This window comes from Piliocolobus tephrosceles, chromosome 2 (genome assembly GCF_002776525.5).
Source record: "Piliocolobus tephrosceles isolate RC106 chromosome 2, ASM277652v3, whole genome shotgun sequence".
In the NCBI taxonomy this organism is placed as follows: domain Eukaryota; kingdom Metazoa; phylum Chordata; class Mammalia; order Primates; family Cercopithecidae; genus Piliocolobus; species Piliocolobus tephrosceles.
In genome coordinates, this window is record NC_045435.1 from 155,188,715 (window position 1) to 155,209,726 (window position 21,012).

General features: G+C 39.2%; 1 protein-coding gene across 1 annotated transcript in view; it reads right to left on the bottom strand.

The window, feature by feature from the left end:
- The window catches only part of NPHP3 (nephrocystin 3), a 39,332-nt gene extending 18,637 nt beyond the window's left edge, over positions 1-20,695 (bottom strand). Inside the window, exons 1-10 of the mRNA XM_023207436.2 lie at positions 20,094-20,695; positions 18,660-18,785; positions 17,948-18,098; positions 15,693-15,845; positions 13,987-14,120; positions 12,027-12,187; positions 6,948-7,104; positions 4,602-4,676; positions 3,060-3,233; positions 313-416 (exon numbers count right to left, since the gene is read on the bottom strand). Of these exons, the coding sequence (XP_023063204.1) occupies positions 313-416; positions 3,060-3,233; positions 4,602-4,676; positions 6,948-7,104; positions 12,027-12,187; positions 13,987-14,120; positions 15,693-15,845; positions 17,948-18,098; positions 18,660-18,785; positions 20,094-20,486 (1,628 nt within the window). The 5' untranslated portion in view covers positions 20,487-20,695. The remainder of the gene's footprint in view (positions 1-312; positions 417-3,059; positions 3,234-4,601; positions 4,677-6,947; positions 7,105-12,026; positions 12,188-13,986; positions 14,121-15,692; positions 15,846-17,947; positions 18,099-18,659; positions 18,786-20,093) is intronic.
- Positions 20,696-21,012: the final 317 nt, after the last annotated feature.

A 21,012-nucleotide genomic window follows, 5' to 3' on the forward strand; every position in this document is an offset into this window, starting at 1 on the left:
AACATGTCATATGTGTTATATGATGTTATGTCACATACGATCACTTCCTTACATAGCACTCCCATAACTGTTACCTATGTGATTTATGTACATAATCATGAATGTTCATGCTTCCTATTGCTTTCTCATTCTGTCTTCTCCCTGACATCCAAATTCTATGCATTTCAGGGTATGAACCTATTATTTTATTAATTTGTACTTTGTCAATGTTTAGTGTAGGCCATGCAGGAAGGCAGGCATGCAATACATTTTGTTGAATAGATTCAGTAATTCAAACAATGACAACAATAATTTAATTGCACTGCATCATACCACTTGGATAAAAGAAGAGACTTTCCAGAACCTGGTCCTCCAGACACCAGAAGAGGTGGAATCGGGGCTGGTGCTGCCACTAGATCATTAAGGCGCTGGTAATACTAGAAAAAAAAATGAATTTACATTGTAAGGAAGCACATGCCTCTGAGACTACTGAAGAGTCAACTTCTGATTATTCTCTGAAAATACTGGAGAAAAGCTCCGTGAGAAAATGAAATCTACTTTTAGTTGGCAGCACCCTCATAACCGGCTATTTTTATGGCTGGCAAAACCATGACTGAACTAGTAAACTAAGAATGGGCCTCAACTGGCCGGGCACGGTGGCTCACGCCCGTAATTCCAGCACTTAGGAAGGCCGAGGCGGGCGGATCACGAGGTCATGAGATCCAGAACATCCTGGCTAACAAGGTGAAACCCTATCTCTACTAAAAATACAGAAACAAAATTAGCCGGGCGTGGTGGCGGGCGCCTGTAGTCCCAGCTACTCGGGAGGCTGAGGCAGGAGAATGGCGTGAACCCAGGAGGCGGAGCTTGCAGTGAGCTGAGATCCCGCCACTGCACTCCAGCCTGGGTGACAGAGCAAGACTCTGTCTCGAAATAAATAAATAAATAAATAAAAAGAATGGGCCACGATTTCTTCTACACATAGTATTGCTGCAAATTAATGGGTAAAGGACAACATTTCAGGTCCCTGTGGGGTTTTGCAACACTCAAATGTTTGCAGAATGTTTCAGGGAGCTCACTGTAGCCCCCAAACCACAGAAAATATTGCAGAAGACCTTGAAGGTACTGGCAGGCGACCTAGATCTCCTGGTCAGAGGAATAAACACCTGTTCTGGGAATCACCTTAGTTTCTGGGGGTTGCTGAGAAAAGGTCCAAATAAGAGGTTTTGTCTGGGGACTTGGAGTCTCCCAAGCTGCCGGAGAATCCGGTTAGCCTAGGCTGCCTGAGATCTTTCTGAAACTAAGTGAGTTTGGTGTAAAGTCCAAGAATTCCTATTTCTCAAGCTTTCCCCAGAAACTCAAAACTGGTTCAGAGCTAAAAAGGACACACACAAAAACCAAAATATCTTAGTACTTATTAAGGAGTTTCAAAAGTTATCTTGAGACTTGAGTTTTTCTTCAGTGTACCAGTGAAATGATAGCTGATGAGGAATTTTAAAAAGTGTATAGCAAGTAGTTTGCAGCCAGCTTTAGGCTAGTTTTAGAATAGCACAATTCTCCAGCAACTACAATGAATTACTTGGTATAGGTTTTCAATCAATTTTTCTACTTGTTATATTTAATTAACAAGCAGAAAAATAATATCTCTAAAGAATATATTCCCCAGGAACTCAAATAATTTGAATAGAAATGATTCTTCTGAAGGAGCAAAGAAAGTCTTGATTTACTACCTTTAAGTCCTAATGACTTAGTTCTTGGTCCTACAGAAAGTCCATTTATAGGATCCGTTCTTCCCAAGTTTAGACCCCTGGCTATAAAAGAAAAACCATGGATCTGAAGCCAGAAAAGAACTAGGTTCAACTCCCAGATCTGCAATCTACTCACTGTGTACTCTTAAGCAAACCATAATCTGAACTGCAGTTTCTTAATTTATAAAATAACAATAGCAATACTTCTCATAAAATAACGACTAACATTTATCATGTATCAGGTACTGTGCTAGCACTTCCTGTGCATTATCTGGTTTAATCCTTGCAACAAGTACCCATGAGGTAGTTACTATTAGTTATTCTCATTTTACAGCCAAGAAAGTCAAAGTTTAGAGTGGCCAAGTAACTTGAAAAGTCTGGTTGGTAAATGATGGAATCAGGACATTGATAGTCTAAATTTTAAAAGTTCTGTAAAAATACAACTGTTAGTATTAGCTACTATAATTTTCTTTAAAATATTAGTTCTTACATTAATTTTTAACTTAAGTATTAAATTTTTTTGAACTTGCACATAGATTTCATTGTATACCTCAAGTTCTGATAATTTGTTTAGATATTTAAGGATGTTGATAAGACTGATAAAGGAGGACTTATCTGCCTATTTCATGAACTACTATGGTTTGTTTTCTGAATGTAATATTTTGAGTCAAGAATTGGAGAACAGATACTCTTCCTATTCATTTTTCTTTTCTTTTCTTTTTTTTTTTTTTTTTTAAGACAGGGTCTTGCTCTGTTGCCCAGGCTGGGGTGCAGGGGTATGGTCATGGCTCACTGCAGCCTTGACCTCCTGTGCTCAATTGATCCTCCCACCTCAGCTTCCCTAGTAGCTGGGATTACAGGTGCATACCATATGCCTGGTTAATTTTTCTATTGTTTGTAGAAACAAGGTTTTGCCATGTTGCTCAGGTTAGTTTCAAACTCCTGGGCTTAAAGCAATCTGCTTGTCTCAGCCTCCCGAAGCGTTGGGATTATAGGCGTGAGCCACTGCACCTGGCCTCAGCCATACTATCCTTATCAAGTTTCCTAGCTATCTTAATTCTAGTCTGAGTGAGTTGCAGATGGTGGCATAATAAATATGTGGTTGATAAATTCTGGTCTGTAACTAAAAATGTTTGGTCTATAAGCATATTTGAATCTCACATATCTTTCTTATGACACAAACCTAAGCATGTCTCAACATGGATAATCAAGCCATGAGATTAGACAACTAGAATAATCATAAACCTTAACTATATTTAGATGAAAATAAAATCACAATACAGCCTTTAAGTGATGACAGATCTTTGTTGGAATAATACTCCAAGCACTTACTTTCTCAAATCCCAACTCATGGGCTGAATTAGAAGCCTGCTGAAAAGTTTCCATTTGCTCTTGTTCATCATGTATGTCCCACAGAACATCACCAAAATCATCTTCTTCTGGAATGGAATCCTCACTGCCCAAATCCTTAGTCTCCAGGTCTGTGTTCTCAAAACCCAGTATATCCTGAACATAAAGAACAACCACACAAGAATGAATGAAGAAAATAAAGATCTTACAGCGGGGGCACCCAGGCCCAAAGTGGGCTTCACCTACTTTCGGGAGGGCAAGTTCAAACATATGACCCTTGTATAACACCTACAAGAATAAACTTATAACTATAAAAAATCACTAATTTAAAACAAAAGAAATAAAAATATTAAAGTTATAGAAATGAATACCTCTTTTTATAAAAATAAAATTAAAGGAATATTTTGAATCCCATGGAATTTGTTTCTTGAAAAATGTTACTCAACATCTTTGGCTGAATCTGGCTGGTGAATAGTTATAAAGTACTAACAACTAGGAAATATGTTATAAGAATTGAATTACTAAGATGTGATTTCTTGATCTCAAGTATCTCTGCTGTCATATTTAGTCTTTATATTAAGTTACTGAAAATATGTTCTCCGTCAAGCACTAATGATGTTAAGTATATTTACTTTCACTTGCTGCCATTCTTTCTGCTCAATGAATTTTATTTATCTTGGTCCTAAAATTCACAAGATTGTGAAGATCGAATTTGATAAAGACAACCGTCACACTAGACAGTACCATATAAAATGTGCTGCCAGAGGTCATATCATTTTGGGGCTCACTCTTTTTCTCTAATAATAAATCTTCATACTTCCTACTTCTCAAATACGGTCCCTGGATGCCCGGGGGAGGTGTCAGAAGGTGTGGGCAACCACAGGCTAAACATGGTACATCTTCCCACTGTGCCCATTCTGTTTGAGGAAGAGGGGAGTAATAAATAATCATTATTACTATTTTTTCTAATACATAATTTTAAATTATTTTTTATATTAAACACAAACAGACATAACATCAGGCAGAATATATAACTCACATAAATTTTCAAGACAGCACATGAAACTTCATAAAGACTTTCAGCTTAAGGCCCCTCCCTGGGCCATGTTCTCATCCCCCCTGGAGGCATGCTTTCATCCCCCTCTTCTGTTAGGGATAACATGGTGGGAAAACCTGAAAGGGACTTTCCTAATATATAAAAATTCAAAGGGTACACAGAGGAGCCTCCCTATTGAATAAAATGAACACTTTCAGTTTTTAGCTAGCGCTTCTGTAATACGTTTTACACTTAGGTATTGAAGCATCAAATAGTCCTGTGAGATAGATCAGAGGTAAAGATATTAATACATGATCCTAGTAATGCTAACAACATACCACAGGATGGACTCCCAACAGAAACAACAGTGCCTTCCTCAGGTACTGTGTTCAAAAGGACAAGCAAGTGGTTTTCTCTGGAAAATTCAATTTTATAGAAAGCAATCTTAAAATATTTTAGATGAAATCTTACAGAGAATGCATATTTACCTGTTTAATAATCTTTTCTACACAAATATAAGTTTTATATACTCCTTCTGCAGGATCTCCTGAGTGATCAATGATCTGGATAAAAATCATTTAAGAACAATGAGAAAAACCATAATATCAGAAAGAAGTGGTGGTAAACACTTTTATAGTGCTTATGTGACAGGAACTATTCTAAATATTTAACACGTATTAGCTAATTTATCTTCACAACAATCTTAGGAGGGAGATAATATTATCTCCATTTTATAGAAGAGTAAACTGAGGCACAGTAACTTGTCCAAGGTCAACAAGGGATTTAGTGTGAAAAATGGAGCAATAAAACAAGAAGTAGGCCAGGTGCGGTGGCTCATGCCTGTAATCCCAGCACTTTGGGAGGCGGCGAGGTGGGCAGATCACGAAGTCAGGAGATCAAGACCATCCTGGCTAAAATGGTGAAACTCCATCTCTACTAAAAATACAAAAAATTAGCTGGGCTTGGTGGCGGATGCCTGTAGTCCCAGTTACTCGGGAGGTTGAGGCAGGAGAATGACGTGAACCCAGGAGGCGGAGCTTGCAGTGAGCGGAGATCCTGCCACTGCACTCCAGCCTGGGCGACAGAGTGAGACTCCGTCTCAAAAAAAAAAATAAAAATAAAAATAAATAAAAAGAAGTATACATTTTTTTCCCCTGTCTCCAAATTTTCTCTTATGTCTTTTCATACCACTCAATATACTCTTCAAAATGCATCAAAATCCAATTTTATATCAATAAAACTATAATTCTACTAAAGACAAAAGCAAAATAGTATTTTACTATGTAGTCTTACTGAGTCTGCTGAAAGAAGAACGCCCAATCTGTAAGAACATGTGTACTGCTACTAATAATATTTGATAAAATGAGAATAAGGCAATGATTTTAAAATAAATACCAAGTGAACAAGCATGGAGATTCACCCTCCATTTACATTTATAATCATGGTAGGGAGACCTTATTTCACTCCTATTTTATAAAATAAACTCATCCTTCTAGCATACTAATTTTTTAAAAGTAAAGGTTATAGAATACATAGAATAAAAAAGATAAATACCTTTTTTTGTGGGACCTAGTGGAGTAGGCTGATACTACAATAATTAAAGAATGAAATGGGTCTGGAAATGATAATAAAAATGCACTTCCTTTTTGTCTTAGCCTCTTTAGTTTTATATGGCATGCTGGTCTCAAGCTATCTTTTCAATACTAAATGATGGAAAGAAAAATGCTTGTATTCATATTTGATTTTATTTCCCGGCTGGGCACAGGGAAGTGAAAACTGTAAAAATCCTAGAATTGTTTTCAATTGTATTATTGACATTAACTACAGACATTTACCAAGTTGCCTCCACGTATAGTAATAAAAAGCCTATAATATCTATTCTAAAAATTATCCCAACATGCATCTAGGAATGATCAAATTTCTCTCATCCCATCATCAGCTTTTTGTTTTCCCCAATGCTCTTAGGAAAAGTCACTATAAAAAGTCTCCTCCTGCAGCATGAACAACATAATGGGACTCCATCTCTATAAAAATGTTAACAAAGTAGCCAGGCATGGTGGCCCGTGCCTGTAGTCCCAGCTACTCAAGAGGCTGAGGTGGGAGGATTGCTTGATCTCTGAGTCCAGGAATTTGAGGCTTCAATGAGCTATGAACATGCCACCACACTCCAGCCTGGGTGACAGAGTCAGACTCTGTCTCTTAAAAAAAAAAAAAAATGTCTCCTCCTGACACTAATCCTCGGTCAGTAGACAGAACAACTCTATGCTTGGGAGAAAAGCACAAAATACCACCTGATCATACAGATCATACTCGTGCTAGCCACACTTGCGATTAATTTCTCTCTTTTTCTCACAACCCACAACCAATCTGTTAAGAAATGCTATGGGCTCTACTGTCAAAATGTATTCAGAATCCTACCACTTCTCATTATTTCCTCTACCACCACCCTGCTTGGAGCCACCAGCATCTCTCACCTGGATAACGGCAATGGCTCTCAGACTCTGCACACTGCCCCCTGAATGACCATCTATTCTCAACGTGGCAGCCAAAAAGATGACTGTCAGATGATCATGCCGGCCCTCATTCTATTGCTTATAGTCCTGCAATGGCTCCCAATCTCACTCCAAGTGAAAAGCCAATATCCTCAAAATGACCTCTGAGGTTCTTCACAATCACTGAGGTCACCTCTCCTTCTCCTCCCCCTCACTTTATCTGCTCCAGCCACATGGGTTTCTCTCCCCTGCCCAGACATGCCAGGCTCATGTCCATCTCATGGCCTTTACTCCAGTTTTTCCCTCAGCTGAGTGTTCTTCAAAAATGCCTATGAATTTTACCTTGGCTTTGTTGGTCTTGTTTAGATTAGAAACTTGATCAATCAATTGCTGGACAGAGTCAGAACTGACTTTTCCATCTTCCAAACGATGAAAGATTAATCGAGGTTTTCCTTCAGGGTTTTTCAGAAAAGCTTCTTCACAATCTTCCAATAAAAGGCTAGATTGGAAATCAGCATTTTGTGTGCTATACTGTATGTGGCAGGAAGCAGTTAGTTAATCAACCTATATCAATAATGGAGTTTTACTACAGTGACAAGTGGCCAGAAAAGGTCCAACTGCAGAACAAGTGAAGCTTTCCAAAACTGGATGTGTTACAGCTCTCTTCCAGCTTGGTCTTAAAATATAATATATTCATTAACCCATAGTGAGCATAAATATAATAAATTATGCATTAAATTGTAAAGCCCATAGAACTTTATTTTTTGAAACTAAAAAAGATCTCAAAAACACTCTTAAACTTGGCTCAAAATAATGGACTAGACTCATGAGACTTTGAAAATAGATGGCAAACAAAATCCCATCTAAAAATGTATAATTTCCATGTTAACACAAGTAGGCAGGAGGTCATGCATGGGGAGGTACACAGGCACCATCCAGGGCAACAGCCAGGTTCCTGCACTGCTTTTCCAGAGGTTCTTTTTAATGCCTTTAATTTGACCCACCTCACTTCATGGCAGAATCACAGGAGAAATCTCTTACAATGGAAGATAGAAACTGAAATATGGCAAGTCCAGGAGAGGCCTTTATTCCAGTCAAAGGTTTCAAAATGAGGAATTATTTGCTCTTGATTGGCCCTCCTTCATTACATCAGCATCCTTGTTGGGCAGACCAGGCTCACTAAGAATTCTTAAACCTACATAGAAGGAGAGGAGCTTCTCTGTTTGGATGGCAGCCCCAAAGTTTTGAGAGTTTTCTCTTTCCCAGTTCTTTTAGTCTTTTCTCATCTAATAAATGACCCTAATCCTTATATCCAATATATACTACAAGAAAGATCTGGAGACAGATTGGAAGAGGTTGGATGACTGGAAAAAACCTTGACTGAGGTGAAGGTAAAAAAATTCCAAAAAACAACTTTGTTACAGGGAACCAAAATTATATTTTTAATGAAAATTCTAGAAAAAAAAAAAATCCTAGAATAATCTGCTGAGGTCTTTCCCTCTCTCTCCCTCCCTTCTTTCTTTCTCTCCCTTTTTTTTCTTTTTTTTTGAGACAGGGTCTCACTCTGTCACCCAGCCTGGTGTGCAGTGGTACAATCACAGCTCACTGCAGCTTCAACCTCCTGAGCTCAAGCGATCCTCCCACCTCAGCCTCCGGAGTAGCTAGGCCCACAGGCACACGCCACCACGCCCAGCTAATTTTTGTATTTTTTGTAGAGATGGGATTTCACCATGTTGCCCAGGCAAGTCTTGAATTCCTGGGCTCAAGTGATCCTCTCACCTTGGCCTCCCAAAGTGCTGGGATTACAGGCATGAGCCAAGGCGCGCAGTCCACATCTACTGGGGTTTTCTACACAACAAAGGATACTGCAACCAATTTCCCTTTCTAGAAAGCATTAAATGAAAGTTGTCTAGAGAAACAAATTTTTTGTGTGGGGTATGTGTGTGTATGTGTAGAAGGGTGATACTATATGATTCAGAATTTGCAAATTAGACTAGCCCAAAATATTAAAAATTAAGAAACATTCTATTGTATATTTCTATGCCAATCCATTCTACCCAAACCACAGAAGTTTTCTATGTTAAAATCACTCTGGCCATGTTCTATAGAATTTTGGAATTTCAATGATTCATCTGTCAGTGCTTTGGGGGAAAAGTCTGTGACCCATTAGAAGACCAAAGAGTGGGTGTGCTGCTCAGGCACATGTCCATATTTCAAAACATTCCCTACAAAACTGACCCATGCGGCTCAGATAAAATGATATGATCTCTGGGATTTTATTCAAATAATTTGGTGGAACGGAAGCAGATGCTACAGATGAAACAACTGGTCATGAGTTGATAATTGCTGAAGTTAGACAGTATGACAGGCCAGCTAATATGTTGATAAACTGCACTTTAGGATCCCTTCACAAAGTAGCCTGAGCAGACAAAACTGTAGGGGAGGAGCTGCTAGAGAAGATGCAGCTTTGTGGGGCTGGAGGAGTTAAAACAGTGAGGCTGAGGCATAATGAGGAAAGTTCAATTACAGAACAAACAAGAGCTTCCACTTGCCTAAATTCTATAAGTAAACTCTATAGGCGATCTGGTAAAACAAACGAACAAACAAAACCTGAAACCAATAATAGGACCTAAGAAGTCCTGAAAGGTGACTGAACTACCCCTTAGGCACGGAGGCCTCCCCATCCCTTGAGAAAGACTGATGATGCCCTGAGGAAAACCAGTCACAGTCGCCCCTCTGTGCTGCTGTGCGAAGGGAGAGGCACCTCTCCTTCTACTCCTTCTACGTAGGTTCAAGCATTCTTGGTGAGCCTGGTCTGCGCAGCAAAGATGCTGATGTAATGAAGGAGGGCCAATCATGGGCAAATAATTTCTCATTTTAAAACTTTTATCTGGAATATTCCTACTCAGCCAGCCTCTCCTGGACTCGCCATATTTCAGTTCCCACCCTTCATTGTAGGAGATTTCTCCCAGGATTGTTCTCCTTCCATGAAGGGAGGCGGGTCAAATCAAAGGCATTAAAGAAGAACCTCTGGAAAAGCAGTGCAGGAGCCTGGCCATTTCCCTCTAATGCACCTTCTCCGGTCAGTGACACTGAGAGGCACAGTGCCTGTGCACCTCACTAAGCATGACTTCCTGCCTACCTTCCCCGCCTACAACTAAGCATGTTGTTAGCATAGCTGCTCCAAATCCAATCATTTCATACCCCAAAACCATGCATTTTGAGCTTCATAATTTCTTGTAAGAGACCTGAATAGTGTGAGAAGCCAGTGAATACTATCTTCAAATAACTCTGTGGATACCATCTGCACACAGGGAATAGTTATTGACCAGGAAAGTGTTTCCCCATGGAGCTTCCAAGCTGCTCCGGAGAGGCTTTTCCAGATTCATCTTTTGGGAAGGATGGGTTCGTCACTGGGGTGGGTGAAGGCGCAATCTGAGAGAAACAAAGGCTCCAACAGCCCGTTTGTGGTGTGGAGCCCATCCCCACGGCCATACCTCTTGACAGGCATGAAAGAAACAAATAATAAAATAATAAGCAGCTGGAATAGGAAAAGTTTAAGTAAAATAAAGCCAAAGTAGAGACTAAAATTATTAAATTTAAGAAATATAAATCCTTATTTAACAAGAATAAAATTTTTTAAAATGTACAATATAAAATTTTACTAAAAGGAGATAAACTGAAAACTACTAAGCAAAAGTAATAAAATATGAAATAAATGGGGAGGAAAACATTAAGAAGAGTTTAAAATTGGAAAAGAAAAATAAATGTTAAAAGGGTACATATAATGTATACAATGTTTTATTTAAAAAGGGGTTTTTTTGGGTTTGTTTCTAAAACAGGGTCATGCTCTGTCACCCAGAAAGTTTTTTTAATGTAAAGAAAAACAAAATGGTTGTATGGATTAAAGATAAGAATTAGAAAAAATAATGTAACAACAAATAACATATTACCAAGTAAGATAAAAAAAACTCAATCATTAATAAGACAAGATATATCCTTAATAAATATAAAAACAGGGAAAGAAGAAGGAAGGGGTGGATAGCAATGAAACCCAACTGAAGACAATCAAGTTGAAGAACTCCTTAAACACATTCTGGATGAAGGCTCATTGACTAGGTAGTTCCCTGTTCACCTGGCCACTAGGCAAAGTCTTAAGGGTCAAAAATGCGTTATACTGTAGGGAAACTTGTGAAACTTAAGGCCCTACATATATCTATACACAGTTAAAGTCAGAGTTGGTCCACAATTAAAAATAAAAAAAGCAAAATGCTTTAGAAAGGTTAAATTTAGACAGTAAATCTAGAAAGAAAAATTAGCCTCTTATTAATCTTCTTTTGTCCTTTATATCTAACTGGTGAAAAAAAATCGTTATTTGCAGACAAGATTCTTTAGCATGATTATATTCACATTATAAGAACACTGTTCACTTTACTGGGTCTATTTAAATAGTAAGCTCCTCACAGTATGTAAATTATGATTCAACACCTATACAAGTGATCAAGTACATGAACTTCATATGTAACATATATAGTTCAAATACCTCTCAGTTGGTATCCAAGAAAGAAAACAATGAAGGTTAATGTTGATTATTGAAATTAGGAGTTATCAACTTTTTCTGTAAAAGGTCAGATAGTAAACAGTTCAGGTTTTGTATGACATATGGTTTCTGTTGTAACGCTTCAACTTTGCTATTATAGTATGAAAGCAGCTGTAGAAAACATATGAATGGGCCGGGTCAGTGGCTCACGCCTATAATCCCAGCACTTTGGGAGGCCAAGGTGGGCAGATCACAAGGTCAGGAGATCGAGACCATCCTGACTAGCACGGTGAAACCCCATCTCTACTAAAAATACAAAAAATTAGCTGGGTATGGTGGTGAGCGCCTGTAGTCCCAGCTACTGGGGAGGCTGAGGCAGGAGAATGGCGTGAACCTGGGAGGCAGAGCTTGCAGTGAGCCGAGGTCGCATCACTGCACTCCAGCCTGGGCGACAGAGCAAGACTCTGTCTCAAAAAACAAAAAAAGAAAGAAAAAAAAAAAGAAAATATATGAATGAATGAATGAATGAATGTGGCTGTGTTCCAATAAAACTTTATTTACAAAAGCAGACTCCTGGCTAGATTTGGCCCTTGGGCTATATTTGCCAAACTCTGATTTATAATAAGTTATAAATTAATGATGTTGATCATATGACCTATGAAAAAAATCTAACAGCATAAAACTTTTTAAATTAAAAATCTAACAGCATAAAACTTTTAATTCTTGAGTTTATTTAAGTACGAAACAGTTGTAGAATTAATAATTTCATGGACTTTTTTATTATAAGGATGCAATTAAAATTTATCTTTGAAGCTTATTTGGCAATCTCAATTCTATTTACAGTTTACTGCTTATAATAAATTACATTTTTTTCAGCTTACCTTGGTAATGTTAAGTGAATAAATAAAATAACTAAAGAACTTTTCTCAATTTCCCATTTTCTTACAGTGAGGTATTGATTTTCAACATCTACTGGAAAATAAACAGCATGGAAAAAATATCCCATTGTCTCACACATTCTCTTAAGTTTAGGTGAATAGTCCTAAAAACAAATGAAAACATATAAAAGCTTAATGTATTTAACTAAAGACCAAGTGAGATCCATACTACTTAAAATAAAAAGTATGCTTTAAAACAGGTTATACTGGATATCTTTTAATATAAACTTTTAAAAATAATCACATTTTAAAGAAAATCTTAAAGAGAAAAGGCATGTTTCTCTCAAATACAAATAATAATAGCTTAGCAACCTGGCCTTTTTCTAGCTCAGAAGATGACTTATTTCATAATATACCTAGAACAACAGGAGACAGTATTAGGCTATTTTGCTTTGGTATTTGTTTCCTTTCAGTATTATTACCATGAACAATCTGTTTGATTGTCATAAAGAGTGCAAAATATAGATCCATAGATCTGTATAGTAAAAAACATCCACTATGATACATAAGAATGCTAAAGCAGAGAGATATAAGTTAAAAACACATAAATCTACAATTAAGATAGTAAGTAATGATGACTATTATTATGAAAGAAATTAGTAATACCCTCAAAATGTCCTTGGGAATAACATATTCAATTACTGGATGGAAGCTTTGGGCTTTAAAATATTTTATCATTTTACTAAAATTGAATAATATCACAAAGGAAAGCTAAATGAGTTTGGTAATCAACAACAGGGAAGATGTTAATATAGCAGGTACAGCATGTGGCACACATTCTATAAAATTCCCTTGGAACACTAGTAGGCAAGCTTTTTATATAAAGGGTTAGATAGCAAATATTTCTGCAACAATAATAATCGCTTAACAACTTGGCTGTCTTAGCAGGGATCTTTGTGGTTTGACTTCCATCACAATTTACTCTGCCATTGAATTGGTGGTGTAGTGCCGCCATGGATGATATGTAAACAAATGAGTGTGGCAATGTTCTAATAAACTTGATAGACACTAAAATTTGTATTTCATGTAATTTTCACGTCATAAAGTATTATTCTCCTTTTGACTTTTTCTACCACTTAAAATGTGAAAACCAATCTTATCACTGGGCCATTTAAAACAGGCAGCAGGCCAGATTTCGCCAACAGGCTATAGTGAGCCCTGCCTTAGAATAACTCCAATGGCTGCCTTGGAAAATTTAAACCATGGTAGGGAGAAAATTTTATTACCTGAGACAGACTCAAGGATAGAGCTGGCAGAGAGAGTAACTAAAGCAGACACAATCAACAAGAGTCTTAAACATTGTGGAGAATATGCAATGAAAATTTCACAAAACGAGCCTAGGCAACACAAAGAGACCCTTTCTCTACAAAAAAAAACCCCCAAAAAACAAAAAAACAAAAAAATTAAATTAGCCATATTTGGTGGTGTGTGCCTGTAGTAGTCCTAGCTGTTACGGAGGACTGGGTGGGAGGATTGCTTGAGCTCATGAGTTTGAGGCTACAGTGAGCTATGACTGTGCCACTGCCCTCCAGCCCAGGTAACAGAGCAAGACACTGTCTCAAACAACCAAACACACACACAAAAAAAACTCCAGAAAGTTCCAACACCTTAGTCTGACATTTATAACTAAAACAAGTTAAAACCTTCTTTTTCTGTCCTAGCTCCCGTCCTAGGAAAGTTAATTCCAGAAAGTAAACATAAATAAATAAACCCTCAATTCACTACCTTTGTTTGCATATAATACTGAAAAATATTTTCTCTTAAGAAAAGCCCAAGACGCTTCCTATTAAGACATAAAATCTAGTAGGAAACTATTTGGTTTAGATACAGTAGTATCAGAAACAGAATATAATATTAACTTATATTTTAAATTGGTGGATACCGAATTTATAAATATCCTCACCTTAAGGAAAAGATCCATCTCAGGCTGGGTTTCATCTGTATAAATGAGGTAACATCTGACAGTGTTACTCCACAGAGAATGTGAAAACAGAGGAGTAACTTGTAATAAACTAGCTACAGCAATATCCCAATCATCTGAAAATAAAATTGCTTAAGTTTATGAAAAAATTACCAGAACATATTTGATCATTCTAAAAAAGTTTAAAAAACATAACAGGCATCATAGAATGGAATCTCACCTTACATGTTAATACTGCCATAGCTTCTAGAGTAATACATTCAAAGGCAATTAGTTTTCTAAACACAAATTCTATCCTAGGACTTGAAGCAATAAATGTCACCAGTGGTCTTCCGAGGCACCAGTGGTTCCAGTCAAGTGTCATGAAAACATTTTACATGAGTTATTTGATTACATGAGTTATTTGATTGTTACTTGAAGTTAGCCTACATTACCAAGAGGATCTGTAGCTTTACTTTCTTATTATTCTTGAAATATATTGAGTTAAAAGAAAGCTCAAGAATGGCATAAAATGAAAAGTAGCCTTATGCTAACTATATTCAGTGAGAATACAAATTTAACATATATTTGGCTAGTTCAAGAAGCACAATTTTAAAAATGATTTTCATTTTGCTGATAGAGAAATAATTGTATGGTTTTAAGGAAAAAGAGTAGAACTATTTATAACTTCTCAGGTCTGCACTGATATTGAAATTCTAAACAGATCTTAGAGCTATTCTGGACACTGTGTTATGTAAAAATCATGAAAATATTCTTTTGGGTATGAATACAGTTGTCCCTTGGTATCAGTGGAGGATTGGTACCAGCACCTCCCCTCACATACCAAATCCACAGATTCTCAAGTCCCTTATATAAAATCATGTGGTATTTGCATATAAACTACGCACATACTCCCATATACTTTAAATCAAGTTTGTCCAATCCGTGGCCTGTGGGCCTCATGTGGCCCAGGATGGCTTTGCAGCCCAGCACAGCATTGTAAGACTTTTTTGCAATTTTTTTTTTTAGTTCATCAGCTATCATTATGTTCGTATATTCTACTTGCGGTCAAAGACAATTCTTCTTCTTTCACTGTGGACCAGGGAAGCTAAAAGATTGGATACCCCTGCTTTAAATAATCTCTAGTTATTTACAATACCTAATGCAATGTAAATGCTATGTAAATAGTTGTTATACTGTAATGTTTCCTGTTTTTGTTTTTATTGTTATATTGTTATTTTCTTTGTTATTTTTCCAAATATTTTTGATCACTGGTTGAGTGGATCTGTGGATATGGAGGGAAAACTGTACTATATTACCTAATAGAGATTTTTGGTATTTTGTTCCGTAACCTGCTCTAATCTTTAGCATTATCAAAGAAGCAGAGGGAAAGATTAAAACCTACTATTTTTCAGTTAATCTACATTAGATTTGCTGCTCAACTAAAACACCGGAGAATTCAGACCAGAACACAGTTACCAGAACCTGGCTGGCCAGGCTGGCAGGAGTACCACCTGATCCCCATCTAAATTACGTAACCTCGTCCTTCCTTGTTAGTTACAGCCCCACTGTATGATGGTTTGTCAATGGAAAGCACTAGGAACACAAATTTCATGCTTTGCTAATGGTATTAATAGTTCTAGCACAAGATTATAAAACATGAACAATCACTACCACTAGGCAAGTAATTGACAAAGAGCATGTATTACCTCTGTTAACATTTGCAAAGGGTCCTTCCACATCTATAGAACTATGGGCAAACTCAGGGCCTCTGAAGGACTGCTGAAGCTGGATCATGCTTCCTATGGAAGGTTCACTTCCCAAGGCTCCGCCAGTCCAATATTCACATTGGGTTCCAGCAGCTGTTCAGCAAGAGATTTTTATCTTGTGAAAGCCAACTTACTGAACGTTCAAAACCTCATCACATATACTGAACAGGATTTCTAATTTTAAAAAATACTAAAATATTATAAATATTCAAACGATTTTGAAAACACTTTGCCATTGACTTTTGGCAAAGTTCAAAGATACTGATTAACATAATTCTGGTTATCATCTCAAATTCAAAGAGTGGATTAAAAAGATAAAAAGAAACAAGAAACAATAAAATAGAAATCATAATAAGAGGGAAGTTAAAAGCATTTCACACAAAAAAATTCTAAAAACCATTTCTAACTGTACAGCTTAGGCATCAATTAAAATCTGAAGGAAAAAAGCCTCAAAGGCAGACTGTTACTAACACACATGAATATAAAAATATTCATAATTTATTAGGACATAAACTCTTTGCAGCAGGGAGTACATCCTTCTCAACCTCCTAGAGCAACAAAATTAATGTCTGAATCATTAAGAACTTATGAACTTGATGATTTTCTAATAAATTATATTTGCCAGAATGTCTACATCTCTGGCAAAACTGAGCTTACTATTTGTAGCTCTTTGAGTCTCAAACGGGTGACATTCCCCCTCAAGTGTTCCTTCTTCCTGTTTAACACAAAACACGAAGAAAAAAGACCTAGAAAGGAATTTGTTTCTAATTTGCCGAGACAATTACAACAGTTTTGAAACACTGTACATTTGAATATGTCAATACTGAAATAATCACTAAGACTTATGTTGGGGTATAAAAAAGCATTTTCACAGCTACTCTTGGCCGTTAACAATCACTTTTTTGTTTGAGATGGAATCTTGCTCTGTCACCACGCTGGAGTGCAGTGGCGCAATCTTGGCTCACTGCAACCTCCACCTCCTGGGTTCAAGTGATTCTCCTGCCTCAGCCTCCCGAGTAGCTGGAACTACAGGCACACGCCACCATGCCCAGCTTATTTTTGTATTTAGTAAAGACAGGGTTTCACCATGTTGGCCAGGATGGTCTTGATCTCTTGACCTCGTGATCTGCCCGCCTTGGCCTCCTCAAATGCTGGGATTACAGGTATGAGCCACTGCACTCAGCCTTCATTTTTTTCCTTAAAAGTTAGTAATAAAGGCCGGGCGCGGTGGCTCACGCTACTTGGGAGGCTGAGGCAGAAGAATGGCATCTCAAAAAAAAAAAAGTTAGCAAAAAACATTCCAGGATGTTGGTCAGATTTCAGTGATACTAAAATGAAAATTAAGAAGGAACTGTCAGTTACTATATTTTACTCCAAAATGCATCCATTTGTGAGAGTATACTTACAGTTCATTATAAATGGGAGGGTGACTACATTTTTCCACTGCATTTTAAAATAGCATCTTTTTCTTTTTTCAGTATCAATCACACTTTATTAACATTTTCTTAGAATATGTAAATCCTTTCACTCTGATTTCAAGCTTTTCTTTATTTCCAGAAAAACATATTTCATTTAATTATAAAACAAACACTTTTTGAACAGTTCACAAAGCTATACTGGAAACCACTCAGTGAACTATAATGCAAGTATTCTAAAGCAAAGAATACATTATGTAAAGAAATAACACTGCAGAGACTACGAACTCCAATATCCATTCTCCTCTTCTTTCTTCAGTAACAGAACCCTACATTTGAGTTGGACTCTTGTCTGCCTGGCTGCTGATTACACTATCCAGTCTTCCCAGGTATAGTTCTGACTAATGGGATTTGAAAAGTCATCTTAGGTTGTGCTTTCTGGGAAAGGAATGTATTCTCCCCTTCCTTCTTTCCCTTGGCTAAAATGCAGACGTGCTGGTGGGAGCTGGGATAGCTATCTTAGACCAGAGAATAAAGGTTATGGGTTAGGGTTGCCAGAGTGACAAAGTAGAAGGAACTTTAGTCCCCAAATTCATACACTTCGTGGAGAAGAGGTGTCTTAGCAGCTGACAGAAATAATGCACGACTCTATCTGCAACAGTAGTTAAAGCGATAACCTAATATAGATAAGTAAAAGAAATCTAGCAGAATCCAAAGTTGGCTCTACATGTCATTAGAGCTATGTTGAAAGCTCAAAATATAAATAGGATATACACTTACCAGTGACATCTGTACAGTTGTCGTCTGAATCAGACTCCCCAGGATCAAATACTTGGATGCCCTGAGCCTGTAGCCTCTGAAGTTTGCTCTCCAACTCCCTCTTGGCCCTCAGTAAGTCCTGAATTTCATTTTCTTTGGTCTCTCTAAAAATCTTTAAAAAGAATAATTTTAATTTTGAAAGTTTTTTATAATCAAAAAGTTGTGTCATCAACTTTAAGGGAAAAATATTTCATTCATAAAACCAATATTCATTTGGTCCTCGATGTCCCCTTTCATAGGGTGAATGTCTCAGTACCTTTACCTTACTGTTTTGCAACTGGAAGCCACTGGAATTCCAGCAGGATGCATGTCTGTGGTGTGGGTCTGTCATGTGCACTGCATGATGTTTAGGAAATCTGTTTCTCTCTCCCACTAAATACCAATAATACAACATCCCTAAACATTTCCACATGCTTTTCCCCATACAGAAACACTTCCCTTCTTTTCGAAATTATTATTAAAATGTTCCCTTTCATACATATTTCTTTGAAATGATCTCAAGTTTACCACGTCTAACTCAAAAATGTGAAAGTGCCCTACACTAATTCTTACAATTTTCATGAATCCTACATAACTTACTTCTATTTATTCACCGCATTATATATTATATACACTTTTAGAATATACTGTTTTATTCCATGTTGCTTTGGGGGTAAAAATGTAAGGAATTTACCTTGAATTGCCTTTTAACTTTATCTCTGTCATGTTCGAATGTTGCTGCTCTCTCCATTGCTTGGTATTTTGCTTCTAAAGCACTTTCTTTTTCTCGAAGTATCTTCTGGTATGTTTTTTGAAGTGCCTAGAATAATTTACCTCGTTATTTCCTAACAAAAATAGTCTTGCTCCCCAATTTTACATTCTTCTATATATATATATATGTTACGTATCTCAGAATTTTAAGTCTACTTATTATTTTACCAATTATCAGGAACTTCATGTTGCCATTTTATTCAAAACATAATGGAAAAAACCGCAAGCATGCTTGAACTACAACAAATAAAGACTTCAACATTAAGCTTTCAATGGAAATTAACTTTTTTTGAAACACTGCATCAGTTTTTTTTTTTTTTTTTGAGACGGAGTCTCGCTCTGTCATCCAGGTTGGAGTGCAGTGGCCAGATCTCAGCTCACTGCAAGCTCCGCCTCCCGGGTTTACACCATTCTCCTGCCTCAGCCTCCCGAGTAGCTGGGACTACAGGCACCCGCCATCTCGCCTGGCTAGTTTTATTGTATTTTTAGTAGAGACGGGGGTTTCACCGTGTAGGCCAGGATGGTCTCGATCTCCTAACCTCGTGATCCACCTGTCTCGGCCTCCCAAAGTGCTGGAATTACAGGCTTGAGCCACCATGCCCGGCTGCTTTATATACTATTTTAGTGAATTATAATGGACCTGCTACATGGAGGGCATGCAATAATTGATTTTAGAGTAAATTAATCAAATGGACTAAGGAAATTTGACTGCATCTAGAAAAGGTTTTCAATCATAGCAGTTAAGATGGTGAGAATCAGGAGGCTTCCAGAAAATTTCATGTCAAGACTATTACAATGCAAGAGCCATGAAACTTCACAAAGAAACCGACACATGAGCCCCACTTTGGAGCCCCAGGTAAAATTTTTATGGGGGGGAGGGTAAAACTCCTAGGAAGAGTTTGTTGAGCTGCTTCAACAGATGTTACCAGCCTTCTGAGGGGGTGGGCGCGGGGGCCGGAGTGGAGCTGGAGATTGGCATTTGCCTCCTCAGGACACTTTACGGCTAATTTTTTCTAGGTGTCTGAACAAATAAACCAGAAATAGAAAAGCGGGGACCAGGCGCGGTGGCTCACTCCTGTGATCCCAGAACTTTAGGAGGCAAAGGCGTGAGGATCGTTGAGCCAGGAGTTCCAGGCTGCATTGAGCCGCGATCGTGCCACCGCAGCGAGACCCCGTCTCCAAAAAAAGACACAGATAAAGGGAGTTAAGGAATCATTTCAGACTCGAAGAGAATATGGCCTCTCAAATTAAAATGGGCAGTTTCCGCCCAACTTTCAAAGCCGCTTGGTTTGGAGAGGGAGGAGGACGGCCGTGCTTCCTAGGGGTCTCCCGGCGTCGCGGCCCGGCCCGGCGTTACCTGCAGTTCGGCCCGCAGCCGCTTGTTCTCTGTGTCCAGCTTGGCCTCGCGGCGGCCCATGGACAACAACTCCTGGTTCTTGCTGACGCGGAAGATCTCGTACTCCTTCTTGAGCCGCTCGTACTCGGCCGCCGCGTACTCCAGGTCGGGCACCGACGAGCCGGTGGACTTGAAGCTGGCCCCTAGCAGCCCGCCCGCGCCTGCCCCGCGGGGAAGCGACCCCGGCCCGGCCGCCGCCGCCGCCCCCGCGCCTCGGCGGAACGAGTTGCGTAGCAGGCGGGCCTTGGGCTTCACCTCCACCGGGATCTCGCAGGCCTCGCCGCCGCCCGCCCCGTACGTGTCCTCGATCACCTCCCCGCCCGCGGGGCTCACGAGCGACGAGGCGGTCCCCATGGTGTCCGCGGCAGCCACTAGCTAGTGGGTACCGGCGGGGCTGGGCAGCTGAATTTCACGGGACGGGGCGGGGCAGCGGGATGGAGCTAGGCTGGAGAGCAGGGCGGGGCGGGGCAGCGGAACAGGGCTAGGAGGGAAAACAGGATGGGGCGGGGCAACTGGAGGCGCGGGGCGGCAGGACGGGACGGGGTGGGGCAGCAGAACGGGGCGGTGTGGGAGAACGGGCGGTGTGGGAGAGTAGGGCGGCAGGACGGGGCAGGACAAGAGGGGCCGGGCAAGTGGGGCCGGGCAAGTGGGGCGGGGCAAGTGGGGCGGGGCAAGTGGGGCGGGGCAAGTGGGGCGGGGCATATGGGCGGGGCAGGCTAGCAAGAAAGGCGGGGCTCGCAGGAAGGGCGGGGCTAGTGGCGACCGTGCAGGACCAGCAGGGGACTGGACGCTAGTGGGGCTTCTCTCCCTTGTCTCCGTCCGGCTGGAGGCTCCCTGGCGGGCGTGCCTCACAGAGAAGCACAGGCCTGGGTCCCAGCTG